The following is a 20,339-nucleotide window of genomic DNA, read 5'->3' as shown; positions in this document are numbered from 1 at the left end:
ATCCAAACGGATACTTTGGGTGTGTAAGGATACCGCTTATTTTGCTAAAACTAAAAAATTATTGCTGAAAGTACTGTAGATAAAGGTAAAAGTTAGTTGAAATAGTACAGTAGAGTCCATGAATAGTGTCAAAAAGTGTAGTGAGGCCCATGAATAGTAGTAAAAATAAGCTGAATAGTAAAATAATTTTAGGGTTCGTTTGGATAGAACTTATTACTGAAAACTGAATATACTGTAGCAAAATAAATTTTAAATGTGTGAATAGTACTGCAAGACCCATTTTTTATAATAAAAAATTGCTAAAAAAGTACATGAACAGTGCGCGCACAATACGCGCACTGCGCACTTTGTCCCTAGCAGCAGAAACGAAAAAAAAAAAATTAGAGGAGAAAATACAATGCTGAAAATGCAGCCACAATATAAGTTGAATCCAAACACATTCTTTATTTTTGTTAGCTTATTTTTGCTACTATTCACGGGCCTCATTGCACTTTTAATCTTTTAGGTACTATTTATGAGTCCTATTGTACTATTTTAGCTAACTTTTATATTTATCTACGTACTTTAAGCAAAATATTTTTAATTTCAGCAAAATAAGCTGATTTTAAACAAACCCTAAGGGTCTATTTAGATACCGTTTATTTTGCTAAAAACTGAAAACACTATAGCAAATAATTTTAAAATAGACAAAAATGCAAAACCGACCCTCTAACTTTCACATTTTTTCATTTCAGCCCTCTAACTTTCAGTTTTTGTCATTTCAGTTATCTAACTTTCAATTGTTGTCGATGCAGGATTCCGTTAAAACCTAGTTATGTCCTGCTATTAAACTACTGAAACGACATTGTTTTGTATTTAAAAAAAAAATTTGGAATTAAAAGGAAATAAAAGAAATTTAGAAAAGAAGAAGAAGACATGAGGGGGAATGACTTGTCGTTTCCCTTTCCTTGAAATCAAAACAAAGAGTGAAGAACACCTAAATCCTAACCATGTAAATTTGGGGATAATGGGTCAGTTTGAGAGAGAAAGAGAGTGAGCTGGTTTGAGAGAGAGAGAGAGAGAGAGGGTTCGTTTGGATACAGTTGAAAATTGAAAATACTGTAGCAAAATAATTTTTAAATGTGTGAATAGTGCAGTGTGACCAATTTTTATGAATAAATTGGTTGTAGGTCCCGTAAACAGTACATGAACAATTTGTGAATAGTGCTAAATAGTGCTAAACAGTGAATTGCGTCCCCTCTTTGCGTTTTAGCTAAGATTTTTTGCGTGTTTACTTCTTGCCATTGTAGCCGTGGGTCCTACACCCATCAAAACGCAAACGTGAAATGCTGAATCCAAACCAATCCTAAGTTGAGGACTGAGTCCCTCGCTGTACCTCGCCGTCTTAATCCCTTGCCGTCTTAGTCGCTCGCCGTCTGAGTTAAGGACTAATGCTCTACTCGCCATATAAACCACCACCACCTCTCACTGCTTTGCCTTGCCTGTCCTCTGCTTCTACTAAGCTATCTTTGAGGCCTCCAATGTCTTTCACTAACCCAGCTCCATAGGTTGAGTTAGGAGTTGGGGGGTTCTCCAAGCAGCGACGACTTAGTGTTTATTGAGCTAGAGAAATAGATACAAAACTAGAAATCGTGACAAAAAATTCTAGCTTGAGCATAGAAACTTGAGCTATCTTCCCCCATACTACTCTTAATTTTTTTTTTCTAGATTTTTCTTATTTTCTTTTAATTCCAAATTAAAAAAAAAAAAACATGCAAAATGGTGTTGTTTCAGCAGTTCAACAGTAGAATGTAACTGGATTCTAACGGAATTCTGCATTGACAACAATTGAAAGTTAGATGACTGAAATGACAAAATTGAAAGTTAGAGGACTGAAATGAAAAAAAAAATGTTAAAGTTAAAAGGCTAATTTTGCATTTTCCCCTTTAAAATAAGACTACATAGTGCACACGTGGGTCCCAACAGAGATGGACAAACTGTTTACGCAACTAAATGTTGAGACGTGCACAATGCACAGTGGCTGAATTTCGTGAATGGACAAACTGCACAGCACACGTGGGTCCCAGCAAGGATGGACAAACGTATAAATGCAGATGTGAGGGTGAGACGCTGTATCCAAACGATACCTTATCCTCTGTTTGGATACCAATGAAAAATGAAAATTATTTCACTATTCAGCTTGTTTTGTTACTATTTATGGGCTCCACGACACTTTTTGGTACTATTCATGAGCTCTACTGTACTATTTCAGTTAACTTTTATCTTTATTTACAGTATTTTCAGCAATAAGTTTTCAGTTTCAGCAAAATAAGCGGCATCTAAACATACTCTTAGTCTGCGTTTGGCAACACTTATTTTTGTCACCTATTTTACTATTCAGTTTATTTTTCCTACTATTTATGAATTTCACTATACTTTTTAGTACTATTTATAGGTCTCATTCTACTATTTCAGTTAATCTTTACTTTTATTTATAATACTTTCATTAAAAAAAATTTTAATTTTAACAAAATAACAGGATTTCAAATAAAACCTTAAAAAAGACATTTTCAACTTTACGTTAGAAATTAATTTTTACCGCTTAAAAATAAAAAGAACTGGCAACGTATTAATTTCCTTTTTTTTTTCTTTTCAGACACTTTGACAAACCGTAACGGAAAAACCAGAAACGGCACAAACATAGAACGAGCGCGAGTACCAAAGCAGTACTCTGAGGTAAAACCAACAAAACCCCCCTCCACGTCACAAAATCACAGTACTCCCTCGTCATTTCACCAAAAACATAACAGGGACAATTCAGTCATTTCACTGTACTCCAAAGTTCGGATAAACTAACCTCGAGAACGCCCCTCACCACGACGTGGCACTTCCATCTCCGACACGCACCGTGACCCCCCCTTTCCTCTCTTCCCAAAGAGAAAACCCTAATTCTCTCTCTCTCTCTCAAATTGAGAATTCAATTTCAATTTCAATTTCCGATTTCCGATTTCCGATTTCTATGAGCTGAACCCTAGAAAAAAAATGGCGGAGACGAGTCCATCGAGCCAGTCGCGGTCGCTGACGGAGACGGTGAACGGTTCGCACAAGTTCATGATCCAAGGCTACTCGCTGGCGAAAGGCATGGGAGTAGGGAAGCACATCGCGAGCGACAATTTCACCGTCGGAGGATATCAGTGGGCGATATATTTCTATCCCGACGGGAAAAACCCCGAGGACAATTCCGCCTACGTTTCGGTCTTCATCGCTCTTGCCAGCGAAGGCACAGACGTCCGAGCCTTGTTCGAATTAACCCTAGTTGATCAAAGCGGCAAAGGAAAACACAAAGTTCATAGCCATTTCGATCGCGCACTCGAAAGCGGTCCATACACTCTCAAATATCGCGGTAGCATGTGGTACGGTACATTCCATTCCATTCCATTTTCATTCACTGTTTGAATTAAGCTTTTGATCAATAATCAACATGTTTTAGAAAAAAAATTGTCGTATTTGTGTAATTTAGGGGATACAAGAGGTTTTTTAGACGAAATTTGCTTGAGAGCTCAGATTATTTGAAGGATGATTGCTTGAAAATAAACTGTACTGTTGGAGTAGTAGTTTCAGCCACGGATTGTCCGCGATTACATTCAATTAGGGTTCCAGAGTCCGATATTGGAACACATTTTGGTGTTCTATTAGAAAATATGGAAGCTTCCGATATTACTTTCGATGTGGCAGGGCAAAAGTTCCGTGCTCATAAGCTAGTACTCGCGGCTCGTTCCCCTTTGTTTCGATCTGAATTTTTCGATGGCTTGGAGGAAGATAAGCAGGAGATTGCTGTAACCGACCTCGAACCTAAGGTTTTTAAGGTAAAAAAAGAAAAAAAAAAGAAGAAAAAAGATTAAAAAATATATATAATTGTTGTTTCATTTCTGTCAGTGTTTGTGTTAGTGTTGAGGCATGGGTCAGCACTTGTGCTCTTGTGGTGGTATTTTACAGTTCACTACTGCTTGTCATGGTATGTCCAATAGGCCATGCTACATTTTATATACAGAGATTCCCTTACAGAAGAAGTGGAGTCTGTGTCCTCAAGCTCGTCTTGTACGTCCCCAGTATCAGACACGTTGACGGCTAAGTTGTTAGCAGCAGCCGATCGGTATGGTTTGGAGAGGCTTAGAATGATGTGTGAGTCTCACCTCTGCAAGGATATATCAGTCAATTCTGTTGCTGAAATTCTTGCCTTAGCTGACCGCTATCACGCCACCGAATTAAAAGATGTTTGCCTCAGATTTGCTTCTGAAAACCTTGCAGGTATATTTTCGGTTTAACATGAAGTATTTTCTTCATAGTTAAAGTTTTATCGTAAAGATTATGGAGTGGAAAAATAAATTTTTTTTTACATGAATTCATTAATGTTGACTAGAATATTGCCTTGTTAACAGTTACACAACAATTTGTATTTTAGAGAAGGTGTTGATGTTGGTGCATAGCAAGGTTTTCTTGAGACTGTTTAGAAACCCCAAACTCAGCCGACATGACAGCTTTATATTCAAGCATGTTTTTATGGATTTTGGCTATGAGTAAAAAATGGTTGTTCTCTTTTGCTATCAACTCTTGTTACTTCTCGGTTTAAGGGAAACAACTAAAATGGAAGTAGTTTCTTCAAAATTTTCTGTAAGAAGTTGTCAAATTACATTTCCAGGGTGTTCTGTTGCAAATACTGGGCCTTTTGTGGATTTTTGGTACTCTCATCTGACTATTCATATGGCCTTTTCAATTTAGGCTGAGACTGCAAATATATGTATTGTTATATATCTTTATCTGTATATGCGTGATTGCATGTATGTGTGTATGCATATGTTATTTTCAGTTATTAAAACATTAAATATGTATATTTTTTTGAAGTATAAAGGAAGGGTTTTTTTTTTTTTGTGGGTAGCAAACAAGAAGAAAATACAATGTCCTACACATTTTTTTTTTTTTACAATTATTAAAATCCTCTACATTAAAATTCACATAATTAAGGACATATTTTTTTGATGAATTATAGGGACAGATCTGAGATTAAGTATCAAAAAAGATTTGAGCTTAAGTATCTTTCAAATTGGCTAGAAGGTTTTTTTTTTTTTTATAAGTAAGAAGAGAATATTATTAATAAAAGAAAAACAAGAAAAATACAAGGAGTTTATGGTAGTGAACGAAGGAAAAAAAGAAACAGAAAGATAGAAGCAGCCCCTAATCTATTCTAATAAATGAAAGAAAATCCATAAGGGTAGAGCAATCCGAGAAACCCCAACAACGAGACCAATCAAAGAGAGTCCGTTGGCAAAGCTCTAATAACTGAACAACGGTTTTTCCCTCATCCTCAAAAGACCGCCGATTCCGTTTGGTCCAAATGATCCATAATAAATAGCTTGGAACCAAATTCAAAATATCAGAACTATGCTTCCCAAGCCAATTATACCAACAAAGTAATAAGTCCGCCACTGAACCTGGCATGACCCAATCGATCCCAAACAGCCGAAGCATATACACCCACAAAGAGTGAGCTATCGGACAAAAACGTAACAGGTGATCTATAGATTCCGCATTACAACAGCACGTACAACAATGCTTCGCCAAAGGGCGACCACGAAGCATAAGGTTATCTAAGGTAAGAATCTGACCCGGTAAAGGTGGAAGACAGTGCCAAGAGAGGGTTGTGGGAGGAGTTGGCTGGAGCTTATGAAAGATGAAAGTAGTTTTGTGTAGTTGGGGGTTTTAAAGTGGTTTGCTTCCCTAGCTAGAGGCTGGGTTGTACTAGCTTTTTGCTTCTATTACGTGAATTTCAGAGTTCATTTTAGGTATGAATTTAATTGATATACCTTTTCAAGGAGGCTCTTATACATGGTCGAGCAACCAAGACAATCTGTCCATGTCTCAGATCAATAGGTTTTTGGTATCCATGGAATAGGAGTATACAGCAGTTACTTGCCTATTTTTGGACCATTTTGGTGTTCTTTTGGACAATGGTGGTATGAGGATGGGAAGATTCTTCTTCAAATTTGAAGGTTTGTGTTTTTTGGATCGAGTAAAAGGCCTATTGGATGGCTATAACTTTCAAGGACGCTTGAGTTTTGTTTTTGCCAACAAACTCAAGGCACTCAAGGAGGATTTGCAGGTGTGGAATAAGCAAGAGTTTAGAGATTTGGGGTTGCCAAAAAAAAAAAAAGGCCGTTGGCTGATATTGTGTTCCTAGATGCAAAAGAGGGGATAGGAAGGTTTGTCCTGAGATGATGAAGTTAGTAGAGAAGAGTTGAAGCAAAGTTGTGAAACCTTGCTCACTTGAAGAGATCTTACGGTGTCAAAAGTTCATAGTGGTTAAGGAGGGAAAAAAACAACACTAGATTTTCCCACAGATTTCATTCGGGAGTTGGAGGTTGATGGTTATAGATTGTTGTTTATTCTGGTGGTGGAAGTTCTTTGTCACATGCTCTTGAGAGTTGTGGAGGGAGGTTTATTGGATGGGTTTAGAGTGGGCAGAGGCACCTCCAAAGCTTTGTTAGTGTTTCACTTTTTGTTTGCAGATGATACCATTTTATCAGTGGTGCACTTGAGAGTAATCTATGCTTTTGTGCTTTGAAGCTGTATCAGTTGGAAATAAATTTGAGCAGGAGTGATATAATTCCAGTGGGGGAGGTTGGGAATGTGGAGGACTTGGATGCATTGCTTTCTTGTGAGCAGTTTGGAAGAAAATTTTTAGTACTTATCAAAAAAAGGTGGGTTCATTGTAGATGACTTATTTGTGTATTGCCTTTGGGTGATTCATGCAAGGTATCTATGGGTTGGAATACAGTTCTTGAAGGATATAAAAATGACCATTAGAGTGGAAAAAGTTGTACCTTTTAAAGGGGGGCTCATCTTACCCTTCTCAAGAAAACACTTTCTAGTTTCCCTATTTATTTCCTATTGTTGTTTTCTATTTCTACTCAGGTGGCTAAGTGAATGGAGAGATACAATAACACTTTCTGTGGGGTAGGGCGGTGAAGTATCACTATATTTTAACTTGCCCTATGTATGGGATTATTAGTGATAAGTATACAATATTGTAAACCATTTAATTGTTTGATTAAATAGAATGGTACATATATTTGCTCAAGATTTTGAAACCAATTGGTTTGATAAAAAAAAAAAAAAAAAAACCCACCAAAATTTTCCATTCCGATAGCCTTTTGTATTAAATTTTAGTGCTTTAAATTAAAGATACATACTTATCAGGATTTCTATCAACACAAATTTGTGAATTTTTTCATATGGCCTTCATAGGACAAAATATATTGTCTAACATTTTTAAAATGCTTGAATCAGCAAAAGGTGCCCTTATAAATTAGAACAAGGAAAGGCATTACCAATAACTAATAATTTCATTCTTTGAAAATGGTTTGTACACATCGTGTAATGTGTCATTTATTCTAATAAAAGATTTTATTTATAAAAAAAAACCCTAATAATTGCTTTAACTGACAAACAACCTTAGAAAAATTATAGAAATTACTTGCCAATAAATTCAAAGAAGCACAACAAAGTTAGGAGTATACATGTGGAATGAAAAAAATGCATTTATTTAGCATCGTATTTAGGTTCAAATTAGAATCCTTATTTGTAAGTATTAATTTTTTTCTCATGTTTATCATCAAACAATAAAACACTAATTTCTTGCTATATAGATATAGTTTTAGGAAGAAACCAACTTTAGTTTTTGCCTTATTTCCTAATTGTGATATATTTACCATCGATAGCTTTAGATTGTCATTTTTATGATAACATTTAGTAATACATTGATTTCTTGCCTTTTATATTTGATAAGTAAGAAAATTTAATCCGTCAGGATGCAACCACTGCAACCTAGTGGTTGGAGGCTTGTGACAACCATAGACCCAGACATCCTAGGTTCGATCCCCACTGGGAGTTATCCTGGATTACCCGATACATGGTTATGGTGGGTGGGATTTTGTATCCGTGGCTTACTCCCCAGGGTTGGGTTCAAAGGGTCCTGCCTTGGTGAGTTTCCACCTTAAAAAAAAAAAAAGTAAGAAAATTTATTAATATTGATAAATTACCGATTGTCTCAAAAGTTTAAACTGTTAGAAAATGATGAATATAATCATTTAACCATAATTCTAACACTCCCCCTCATGTGTGGGCCTAAACTCCCTCTTAATAAGTGAGACTCAACGCTTGAGATTTTAACATTTTAAATAGGATGTAGTGTGGAGACGTGGATTGAACTCAAGATTTATTACTTTGAAATGATGAATTTAATCATTTGACCATAATTCTAACAAATGAAATAGATTACATCGTGCTCATGATGATAAGCACTGTATAACCTATAAGTGTGTCACAATTTGTAAGACCCCATACTTGAGACCAATCAAATTAAGTGCGCACCAACAATGCTTCCAGTTGATTCATTGATCTGTTTGAGATCTGTTTGTATTCTCAGACATATGATTATTTCTCTCCTTCCATAATAGCCACATTAAAGATAGCAGTACAATGTTCTAGATTGCCCAAGAGTGTATCCCAAACCAATTTATTTTTCCAAACAAAGCATCAACCACCCTCCTTGGTAACACCCAATGAGCCCCGAAAGTTCTAAACACTAGGCTACATAAATCATAGGCAACACCACAATAATCAACAACTTATCTATTGTCTCTCCACCATACCAGAACATACAAGATCACTTTACTTATTTAAATCCCCACTTGATAAGATTATCACAAGTAAGAATTTTCTCCCATGATGTTGTCCAAACAAAGAAAGAGAGTCTCTTGGGAGCCTTAACATGCCAAACAGTCTTCCATGGGTAAGAATTATTTGGTGCACCACAGAGAGCCTCACGATAAAAGCGAACAATAAATTCATTGCTCTCTTTCAATTTCCATATCACCCTGTCACACTCCTCCCTCCTAGGGATATTGGAGTATAGATCTAAGAAAGAACCAACTGACTGCAACTTCCAATCATGAACTTTTATGAAATCTCACATTCCAAATCTGGGCCTTCCCAACTGCGGACTCTCCATTTCTGATTCGACTGATTCATTTTGATCAAATGAGCAAGCGTACAAGTCAAGGTACAACTCCTATAGACAATGACTTTTACACCAAACATCATGCTAAAACCTTGGTTGAGTGCCATCTACCACTTCAAAAGACAAATTTTGCTAAAAAGTGCCCATCCTACCTTAATACTCTTCCACAGGCTACACCCTTGAGTGCTCTTACTGATCCTGAAGTTCAGCCACTGCATTCCTCACCATATTTTGTAGCAATACGTACACTTCAAAACGACGTTGTTCTGAAGTATGTATAGTCAGCATTATAAATGCACAACCAATTAATGCAGTTTTAGAAAAATAAATAAATAAATAGCCACTCAAAAAGGAATGGTTAGGAAAATTGATTGGACAAATTTAAAATTAATGCTCACAGATAAGAATAAACTTGGACATGAAAATGATTCTAAATAAATGCATTTAGGCTCCTTAACACATGGCACGTATAAGGTCAATAAATTTGATGTATTACATTTGCTGACTTGTCATGAGGTGTTAGTCGACATGGTTCTGAATAGATTAAAGAAACTGCCACATTTCAAGCAGTGGATGCTCTAATCATGACAAATGGTGGAGCCTTAGCATAGACTTTTGCTATATATATGATTTGATGGATTGGAGTAAGGTTTTCTTTTTGATAAAACATTGAGGGTTGGGTGTGAGGAAGATGAGCACTTTTAATCAAGTCTTGTAGGGCAATTGGTTTTGGAGGTTTGGAGAAGAGAGTGACCACTTCTAGAGAAGTGTTATTAGGTGTGTGTAGGGAGTGGTTGGACTATTTTGGATGTGTGTAGGCCACATGGGTGTCCTCTTTGGAGAGGAATTAGAGCTGGTTGGGGGAAATTCTCAACTTAATTATCTTGTAAATTAAGGGTGTGTTTGGATATCGCTTATTTGCTGAAAACTAAAAATTTATTGCTGAAAACACTGTAGCAAAATAATTTTTATGTGTAAATAGTGTTGTGGGATCCAAAGAGAGAGAAAACTGTGTTTTGCTGACTTTTGTGGGTCCGTGAACAGTACCCATGGACCCAAAAAAAAACGCAGACGCACGGATTTGCTGAAAAAGGCCAATCCAAATGCATACTAAGGGTTAATACAAGAATTTGATTTTGGTATGATGCGTGATATGGTGATAGAGTGTTAAAGGAAATATATCATGATTTATATTTGACTACGATGGATAATGATGCTTTAGTGTCTTCCATGTTGAGTTCAAGAGATTTATTAGTAATTTTCATTTACATGATTGGGAGTTGGAGGGACTTGTTCCCTCAGAGTTAATATATTCTCATAATTCTTTGGAGGGTGGAGCTGATTGTTTGAGATGGAGACTTACTAGCAATGGTAAGTTTAGTGTTTGAACATATTATGAATGTCTAAGAGGCACTATTTGAATGCATTTTCCATGGAAGTGTGCTTGAAATAGCGAAGTTCAGAAGAAAGTTGTGTTTTGTGTATATTGCAGTGTTGGGTGAACCTTTTATGTTTCAATATATATTTTTGCCTCTCTTCCTTAATTCCTTTTATAGGCTGGATTGATTGTGGTTCTCTTAATTAAACATAATAGTCCTAAGAGCACTTTTGGTAAGGTTCAATTAGTTTGTGGAAAACATTTTCTTGGTGGATACCAGAAGTATTCCCTATATCACATGGCTGGATGTTGAAGGCCTGCTACCAGTTGGCCCAATTGATTAAATAAATCTCATTCAATATGGGGGTTTCAATTTTTATTTACTTGTATTGTAATTTTTTTATTTCCTTTCCTACTTAGTCTAGGGACTTTTTTCGTTTTCTTACTAGGTTATTGGAATATATTAATTGGTCACAATTGTTTCTTCTCTATGTTAGGTAAATTCAATACTTTATATGAGCACACCCAGAGTTCTCTGTTGTTTACAGTTTTACAATAAAACTTCTCTTTGAATTTTTTCAATGTTTTGGTGTTGACTTCAGCCAACTTTAGGTTCTGATTCCTAAGTTTCTATCTCACTTGGTGTCCAACTCCAAGCAACCCTAGGCTCCTAGGTTTTTAACCTCTTCTTCTTTGCCTGTTTTATTGCAATTGCTTTTGGTGTTTGTCCTGCATCAGTTTCCTAATGTCTGTTGCATTGGGGAGAGGTGGTCAAGGGAAAACGTATTCTGAGTCAATGGTAAAACGCCCTCATTAGGTGTAGACAATATGGAAGTTCCAAACCCCATCCCCTGCCCCACAAGCGCGGGGTCCTGTTAGGACTTAAAGACACCAAGAATTTACGTGATAGACCTGTGGATTTTGAACTATTTTCCATTGAAATTTATTACCTCTCTCTCTCTCTCTCTCTCTCTCTCTATCTCAATCCTACTCTACTCCTGCTGATATGATGAGACCAAAGGACTTCTTGGGATTAAAGATTCTTAGATTTGAAAAGGAGTGGACTTCAAATATATGGTTTACTGGATTTTATTTGGTCTAATTTGGTCCGTGGGAAAAGGGCTACTAAGAAGTAACCAATTGTCAAGAAGTGCCTTGAGAGCCATGTTTGGCAATCTCAGATGATGTGTGATATTGGTAGGAGCTCCGTCTCTGCTCTCTCCATCCTACTCTTTAGTTCTCACTAATACATGATGAGACAAAGGGGCTTTTTGGGAATAAAGATTCTTAGATCTGAAACGGAGTGGACTTCATTAGATGTTTTACTGGATCTTATTAGGCCTAATTTGCTCCAATTTGGTCCATGGGAAGGCTACTTTCAGGTAGCCAGCAGTCAATAATTGTCTTGAAAGCCATGTTTGGCAACCTCAGATGATGTTCAATACTATTAGGTCAGGAGCCAGTTTGAACAAGGTTCCTGGATATAAGTTTAGGTTTGGCACTTCTGACATTTTCTCTTGTGGGCTGGTTTGATCAGTGTGAAGTCCTACACCATTGATGAGAACACTTAAGGAAGAAAAATAGGTCTTTTAGCTGACTGACCAGAATATTTTTTAACAATTGATAATCTTGTCAAACAGGGTATTACATTGGTGGATTTCTGTTGTATGTGTAAAGCTAGTGGAGACTATGGATCGTATGTTACTATATTGTGAGATTGCTGATTTGGCAGTTGACTTGTAGTTGTGTTTTTTATGTGCCCTCTTTTTATAATTTTTATGTCTCTTTTTATAATTCATTATTGGAAGCCCCTTCTGTTTCTTTCCCTTGGCAGAGCATTTGGTGTGTGAAGATACCTAAAAGGGTGGTCTTTCTTTTTATGGACAGCTGCTAGGTGTGGGATTCTTACAATAGATAACCTTGTTAAGAAGAACTTGCCTCTTGTTAATTGGTGTTGCCTATGTCGTTTTTTTTGATAAGTATTGCCTATGTCGTGATGAGGAAACTATGGATCATCTTTTGCTCCATTGTAAGTTTGCTCATGCTTTGTGGAGGAAGTCTTTCTTATGTTTAGGGTTTAGTGGGTGATGCTGAATACAGTTGTCTCTCTCTTGTTTGCATAAAGAAATTGGTTGGGGACATATTCTTTAAATGTTTGAAATATGGTACCAACGTGTCTTATGTGGTTAATCTGGAAGGAACGCAATATTCGAACATTTGAGGATATTGAGATACCTATAGATCTGTTGAAGTCTTTGCTAGTTAGGACTTTGTTTGAGTGGTCTCGTATTTGGGGTTTTTCGCATTGTATTTCCATGTTTGATTTCCTTATTTTTGTTAGCTCTTCCCTCTAATTTGTTTGTATTTGCTTCAAGTGCAATGAGTCTACTATCGTAAGCATGATAGTAAACACATAGCACTTTTCTTATTAATAAAACTGTAATTACCTATAAAAAAAGAATGTTAAATGCTACAGAAATGGTGATACAACAGTTCTTGCAAAACTAGGATATGATATGGTGGCAATACAATAATTAGTATTTATATATATATATATATATATATATATATTTAGGAGCATTTAATGTTAATTTTAAGTTAAAAAAATAGTAAAATGCATTATGATTGAACATAGAATTATGATTCCCCTTATTATTATGATTGTTTTTCCCTTATAGTAAATATATTCATTTTCTGCTCTCCATTTGGCCTTCTTATTACAGCTGTGATGCGATCAGATGGTTTCCAGTATCTAAAAGAAAACTGCCCTGCACTTCAGTCAGAGCTTCTGAAGACAATTGCAGGTTGTGAAGAGGATTGCAGCAGTGGAGGGGCAAAATCTCGGAGTGTTTGGGCACAACTTTCAGATGGTGGTGATACCAATGGCAGGAGAGTCAGGCAAAGAAGCTGATGTCTGATAGTTGTATTGTAAATGCAGGTGATAATGTTGAAAAAAATGCGAAAGAGAACAGATACGTTCTATATTGTCAAAATCTGCTATGTTTTCATGGATAATACTTGCCCAAAAGCAGTAAAAACTAGATACTAAATTGTAGAGTTTTGCTTGTGTAAAGGGTGTTTTTGTGTTAGTGCAATGTGTATGTGGTTAAGGGGCATGGTTTAGGATACTTGTCTGCAAAACAGCCAGGTGCTAATCCTTTTTTTATAAGGATATACATGGGTTCCTTTTAGTTGGTCCTCCAATGTTGTATTTTCTCTTCTTTTTTTTTTCTTTTTTTTTTTGGTGTGTGTGTGTGTGTGTAGTAGAAAACGTTTTTTCCTTTCTCGGAGGAAGTATAACTTCGCTAATCTTTACCTCACTGATTTGTTTAGCATCCAATATTCGTGTGATATAATGATGCTGGTGAGTGGTGATTATGATAGGCTTGCCTAGTTAAGCAGCAGATTTTGCTTCCTAGTTGTTGCTAGCTTGATAGGAACTCATGCAAACATAAATGGATGTGTTTAGATTTACTAATTTTACTTGTTTGATTACTATCCAAAGGCATTTAAGCGTTATATGTGTACGTGATTACTGTAAATCTGTAACACTTAGATACCGTTTCCAATAATAAAGTTAATCTGGTTGGCGAATTAGATGATTTTTGAAGTTCTAACAAAAGTAAGAACAGACTTGGAATCTGCACTGAAGGACGTTTACATGTTAAGTGAAGGATTCTGGTTATGTAGTTTGTTCTGTGAATAAATGCTAATAATGTTTCTCCTCAGTTATTTGTTCATGGATTGGGATTTGAGGATGCTTTTGTTCGGTTGGAAGACCTTTGTCATGATTGAAGTTTATCTCTCAAAAGAGGACTTTTACATGTATTGTTTATTGTTATATTCTGTTTTAACAGTTATAAACTAGTCAAGAGTAAAATAAACAATCGTGTCATGGCCGGACACTTATATTTTTATTTTTTTTAGAAGTAATGTTATATTCTATTTTAACAGTAATAAACCTATATATATATATATATATATATATATATATATATATATATATATATATATATTCAAACCAAAATAAGCCTTCATGAAATTTTAGAAAGATTTAATAAAAAGAAATCTATAAAAATAACTGTTAAGATTTACAACATGAAATCAGCAATATTAAAAAAGAAATTATTGAATTAAAAAATGAAAAAAATAAAGCAAGATTACGAGAATAAATGACTCGGGAAGTAAGGGTGAAGAGTAGATATTTGGGGAAGTAAGAGGGAGTAAAGGAAAATATGAAAGCTAAAAAATTAAGCTCTGGTTACAAATGAAGAGAATCATGCCTTTTTATAGATAGACACATACACCATTTGAATAGCCGGGAGTAACATGAATCACGTGTATGTGTGTGTGTGTGTATATATATATATATATATATATAGTTCAGTGTCATAATTTTTTACTCTAATTCATGTCAAATTCACTAATTCACGTCTTCCAATCATTAAAAAAGCTAGGGATGTAATGAAATACTTAACCCAACGGCAAACACATAAATAGTAGTATATTATAGATATAGATAATAATAATAAAGTACCAGCGAGACTCAAGTTAGTTCTTATGTGTAGGGGTGTCAATGTTCGACCCAACCCGTGAACACGACAGGAACCCGACACGGGTTTTTTTTTGTGTTAGGGTTGGGATTTAATAGGTTTGGGTCATAAACAAGTCGATCCAAAAGCGACACGATAAAGAACGTGTCATAAGCAGGTCAACCTGTGTAACCCACAATAGACACATTTGACATGCCAATTTATTTGTGTCAACCCGAAATGACTCATTTAACACAACTTGTTTAACTCGTATAACAAATAAATATTCATTTTATTTTAAATTTGTCAAATACCTTTTATATCCAACATATATTTTAAATTTAAAAAGAAAAGTGGGTAATTATAAAAATTTACAAGGGATATAATTAAAAATTGAAACTTTACGAACCCTAGATCTCTAAGCCCTAAATCTCTAAACCTTCTTATAATTATCTTTTTTTATTATTTATTTATTTATTTCAGCCGTACTATTCTTCTCACGTCCAATTCTCAAACTCAAAGTGGGTTGAAGACTTGAAGTGTATGCAATGCTTTTGGAATATAAAAAAAAATATATATTTTTAGATGGATGTTATATTTAATGTTATGAAAATTGAAATGGGTTATGTTACATTCGTGTCAACCCAACACGACTTGTTTATTAAACTTGTCAAATAGTTAGAGTTGAAGGATTATGATATGATTATTAAATGGGTTGGGTTATGGTTGAGCCATTTAGTTGAATACCCCTACCTCGACACGACCTAAACCTGGCACACTAACTCGAATTGACACCCTACTTATGTGGTGGTATTTTGAAAAATATTTTTAATATTCATTGGTAAAAAAAAAAAATATCATTAATGAAATTTATTAAGAAATTTTTCAATGGATTTAAAAAAAAAAAAAAGGAAAAGAATACGCATATATTTTATACGTCTTCCTCCCCAAGTAAAAACTAATAATAATAATAATAATAATAAAAAAGGAGCACCCAACACCTAAAGTAATAGTAAAACAATTTTTTATGGAGTGAAAAAAAAAAGCGTGCAACAATTTTTTATTCAATAAAAAATAAAAGCTGTTTGCTAGGTTAAGGAATTTGTGGTCAATTGGTCTCAAGAAACATTGACTGGCCTCTCGCACCGCCTTTATGAATCTTGGTCCCAAAGTAACAGTAAAACCAAAACCAACACCAACACCAACACCAACACCAAGCTCTCTCACTCTCTCCACAATTTATTTGCTTCTGAATCTATTCCTTCTCCTTATAAATACTAGTATTAAAAGAACTATTCCGCAAACTTTTGCCACGATTGAGCGAAACAACAACAACAACATGGAATGGTGCAGTCACTGTCTCAAAACAATCATGACAGAAAGCACTGGCGACTTCACGTAAGTACCTTCAAACCCTCTTAATCTTTCTTCTTGTTAAACCTTATTTGCATCAGTTTGATTCAATATATTATATGTACTGAGAAAAAAGAAAGAAAGAAAGAAAGAAAGAAAGAAAGTTTCTTGATGCCCTTTTAATAGTTCAAGGTTAATAAAGTTTAAAGAGAAGTTTTTTTTTTTTCTTCTTTTTTTGAATCTTGATTCTCATGGGATTAAGGTGTGTTACATTGTAGGGCATGTTCTACATGTGGAAAGATTTTGGGTCATGTCAGTGTCCAAAGAATTTCTAGAGTGAGAGCAAAGGAGAACAAGCATGGTACAATGGGAATAGATTCTTCTTCTTCTTCTTCTTCTTCTTCTTCTTCAATTTATGGGATACATGAAAGCAATGAATTATTCAATCAAGCTACTGAAGACAACCAGATCATTCAAGGGTATGTACTATATTTGTAAAAATATTAGGTACCTTGCCTTTGGATATTTGGAAATTTTTGCATATTCCATGTTTTGCTTTCAGAGTGTTTTAGTTCTAATTTAGTTTTAAAGCCTTTTGAAGTAAACTGGTAGAGAAAGAACAAGAATTATTTTGAATAGAATCTCTGTGTTTATATAATTTTCCATACAAAGACATGCTATGTATAAAAGAATGCATTTATATACACAACAGTTGTTCTATGAGGATTCCTTGATTAGACTAAAATCAAGAATAATTAATATTCTTTCACGTGTTATTGTGATTTATGTGATACAATAGCAAAGGCTGATTGATATTGTTGTGTGTTTAAGGTGGTCAGACAACTTTAGCTTCAAAGAGATGTGGTGCTCTCACTGTCTCAAAACCATCAGGACAGAAAGTATTGGTGACTTCACGTAAGTATTTCCAGAGCCTCTTAATTCTGTTCTTTTAGAACCTAATTTGCATCACTATGTTTCAATATATAAAATAGGTACTGAGAAAAAGAAGTTCCATTAATGAAATTAATAAAAATGTAAAGTGCACTGAGATACACTAACTACAAAAACATGAGCACTCTTTTTCTCATGATTAAACTGTTACATTGCAGGGCGTGTTCTATATGTGGAAAGGTTTTGGGTCATGTCAGTGTCTCAAGAATTTCTAGACTGAGAGCAAAAAGAATAAGCAAAAGAGCAAAGAAGAACAAGCATGCTATAATAGGACTAGATTCTTCTTCTTGTTCTTCAATTTCAGAGACGAGTGAAAGCAAAAAGAAGTGGTGCACTCATTGTCTCAAAGCCTGCAGGACAGAATGCTGTGGTGACTTGATGTAAGTACTTCATGGCTAGCTTCTTACAACCCTTTTTCCCCTCCTTTCTCTTCCACCACATACACCTGATAAGTGTTTTAGGATTGAATTTCTTTGAAACCAATCAAAGCCAGAAAACTTTATTTTTAAGCAGGCTCTTATTTTTATTAATTTATTTCCTTGCATATTCCTTTCTTATCCAAATTAATTAGTGTTATTGGGGGTTTATTTTTTGGTCTTCATTACAATGAGATCTTCTCTGAGGCAAAACCAACACCACCTCCTGTAACATAATTTGAAACACTGTCCAATATAGGTACTAACTACTGAGACAAGTGTGTGTGTGTATATAAAATGTGCACATTAATTGTTCTTATTTATTTATTGGTTATGAAAAACAAGGTTCTAAGAGACATGGGATGCTGTTTATAGAGTTTGTTTCGTGTTAAATCCTCTATAATATATTTCAAACTGTATATCTCAGGGAGATTTTAGAAGACAAGTTTACATGAAAAAAAGCCAACTCTCCCCATGAATCAAAGAAAGAATTGTATTTTTGACATGATCCTCTTTCCTCTCCTTTCAAGTTCACTTCTTGAGTATACCACAGAATAGATTCATTTTAAACAAAGAATACTCCTTATGGTTTTTTATTTACTTATTTTAATGCCTCAGAGTTCTTTCTTCTTTGTTCTCATCGATGAATCTGTGATTATTTTGTAGATGTTGTTCTTGGTGTGGAAAGGTTCTTGGTGAAGTCACTGTCGGAAGTTCATCAAAACTGAGGAGGAAACACAGATACGAAAGAATCAAAAGAACAAAGAAGAACAAGCACGGTACATCACTGGAAGTTGTGGAGGATTTCAGCGCTAGTGATAAAGAAAAGGAGTACCAATAGAGTGCAAGCAAAATAAATTGATAAGTACTCTATTCCATTGAGAATTTGCAATTGAAATTGGAGACGTATTTTTATGTAAATTGACAATTCAAATCTCAATATTTGTGAGTGCAAGCAAAATAAATTGATAAGTACTCTAAATTCTTTTACCAATTGGTTATAAATTGATGTATCTGTTCAAGTATTTGTCACACTGATTGCAAGCTTTGTGTGCCCAATTCTTTTTTTTACTTTTATCTTTTTTCATATGGGAAAATTTTATTTATGATGGTAAACCTGAATTACAATTCTTATCCTCAACAAGGATTTGTTGAATCTATGTAAGAGGCGAGTTGACGAGCTGGTCTATTTGCACTTCTATGTACAAAATAGAATTCCAAATCCCGCATTTACTATTTTCATATTTTTGATGTTTGATAAGAAGGCTGACAATGTGACATCTATTTGCTTATTCCATTAAAATTGAGAGGATCCCAATTTTAAAAATAATTTTCTCATGCACCCTACATAAACATCTTTGTGTAACCCACTTATTATGAGAGAGAATATACATAGTGAATGCACAAAAATGCTTTCTCCAAATTTCAGATCAATCTTTAACCCCCCTCAAATTGCTACCATTTTCATTTTTTCTTTGCATTGGCTACACTGCTCACTCTTTTTGTCACACCAACTAGAAAGTTTCCTTCTTCATCCCCCCCCCCCCCCCCCCACCACCACACACACACACACACACACACACACACACAGCATGGGCTGTAAAAGTGAAGTCAATGGATCATAAAGCCATTTTGTGAAGTAAGAATATTAATGGTTGCGGGAAATAATGTGTGAAGTTAAACAGAGTGGGCTTAATAAGTAGCCCATTTACTTGGAGAGAAATTGAGTAAAAAGGCCCAGCCCGCATACACAATTAATTGTACTCTTGGATCTTGCACATGCTTGGCTCAATTTCCATATCTTATTATGGGGTTGTTTTTAAGTGGGCATTAATTAGTTAATTAATGAGAGGTTGCCACATAGGCAAGGAGGAAATATGGTTGAGGAATTTTTATTTCAATTTTTTTTGACAATAAGGTATTCGCCAAATATGTCATGTGAATCTATTGAAGAGGTTTACTCTGTTTCTTTTCTCTTAATAAAAAGTGAAACCCTTTTACTATAATCCAAAAATAAGGGTGTCAACTATCAAGACACGACAAAACGGCTCAAAAATGATTGACTTGACCCGACTTGAATTCAAATTTTTTTAACCCGAAAAAAGTAAGTTGACCCGTGACCCGACTTATTTTTTGCAAGCTAACTTGTGACACAACCAATTTTTTTTAAACTTTTCTTTTTGAAAAAAAATTAAAAAAAAACATCTGACTATTCTCTCAAGTAGTCATAACAACAAATCTAGATTCTATTAGCAAATTTTGCAGTTTTCCATCATTACTATCAGATTTGGATAGATGATTGTTGTCCACACCTAATTATAGTTTTGAATTAAAATGACTATTTAATAAAAAGAGAGTGGCCTCCAGATCTTGAAGAGCTTATCAGTCGTGTGGAAGAGTAACTTGTACATGTAATATAATAAAGAGCAGTGTGAGAGATGAACCATTTGCAGGCACCTAGTCCACATGGTATGTAGATAGTGGTCATGAAGGTAATTGAGTCTGTTCAAAACCTTTTTAGAAATGAGATTATGCCAAACGAATTAAATAAAAATATAGAAAACATTAATTCTAAAACTATGAGTGTTGACAATTTTAGTCAGTTTAAAATTAACAGCCTAATTTTTTTTTTTCCAAACGAATTCACCCCCCCC

At 34.9% G+C, this 20,339-nt stretch overlaps 2 protein-coding genes across 2 annotated transcripts; both read left to right on the top strand.

Moving 5' to 3' along the window:
- Nucleotides 1-2,811: 2,811 nt before the first annotated feature.
- Nucleotides 2,812-13,637, top strand: LOC142607473 (BTB/POZ and MATH domain-containing protein 4-like). Its single transcript, XM_075778983.1, has 4 exons — nucleotides 2,812-3,392; nucleotides 3,500-3,845; nucleotides 4,008-4,287; nucleotides 13,157-13,637. Exons 1-4 carry the CDS (start codon nucleotides 3,022-3,024, stop codon nucleotides 13,342-13,344), a joined length of 1,185 nt encoding a protein of 394 aa, XP_075635098.1. The 5' UTR covers nucleotides 2,812-3,021; the 3' UTR covers nucleotides 13,345-13,637.
- Nucleotides 13,638-16,174: 2,537 nt separating this feature from the next.
- LOC142608200 (uncharacterized) lies at nucleotides 16,175-18,717 on the top strand. The gene is made up of 5 exons (XM_075779922.1): nucleotides 16,175-16,363; nucleotides 16,597-16,797; nucleotides 17,150-17,233; nucleotides 17,428-17,649; nucleotides 18,352-18,717. Exons 1-5 carry the CDS (start codon nucleotides 16,305-16,307, stop codon nucleotides 18,524-18,526), a joined length of 741 nt encoding a protein of 246 aa, XP_075636037.1. The 5' UTR covers nucleotides 16,175-16,304; the 3' UTR covers nucleotides 18,527-18,717.
- The last annotated feature ends 1,622 nt before the right edge of the window (nucleotides 18,718-20,339 follow it).

The sequence above is a fragment of the Castanea sativa genome, chromosome 8 (genome assembly GCF_040712315.1).
Source record: "Castanea sativa cultivar Marrone di Chiusa Pesio chromosome 8, ASM4071231v1".
In the NCBI taxonomy this organism is placed as follows: domain Eukaryota; kingdom Viridiplantae; phylum Streptophyta; class Magnoliopsida; order Fagales; family Fagaceae; genus Castanea; species Castanea sativa.
Note: the sequence above shows the minus strand (reverse complement) of the source record. Positions and strands in the feature narration are given on the sequence as shown.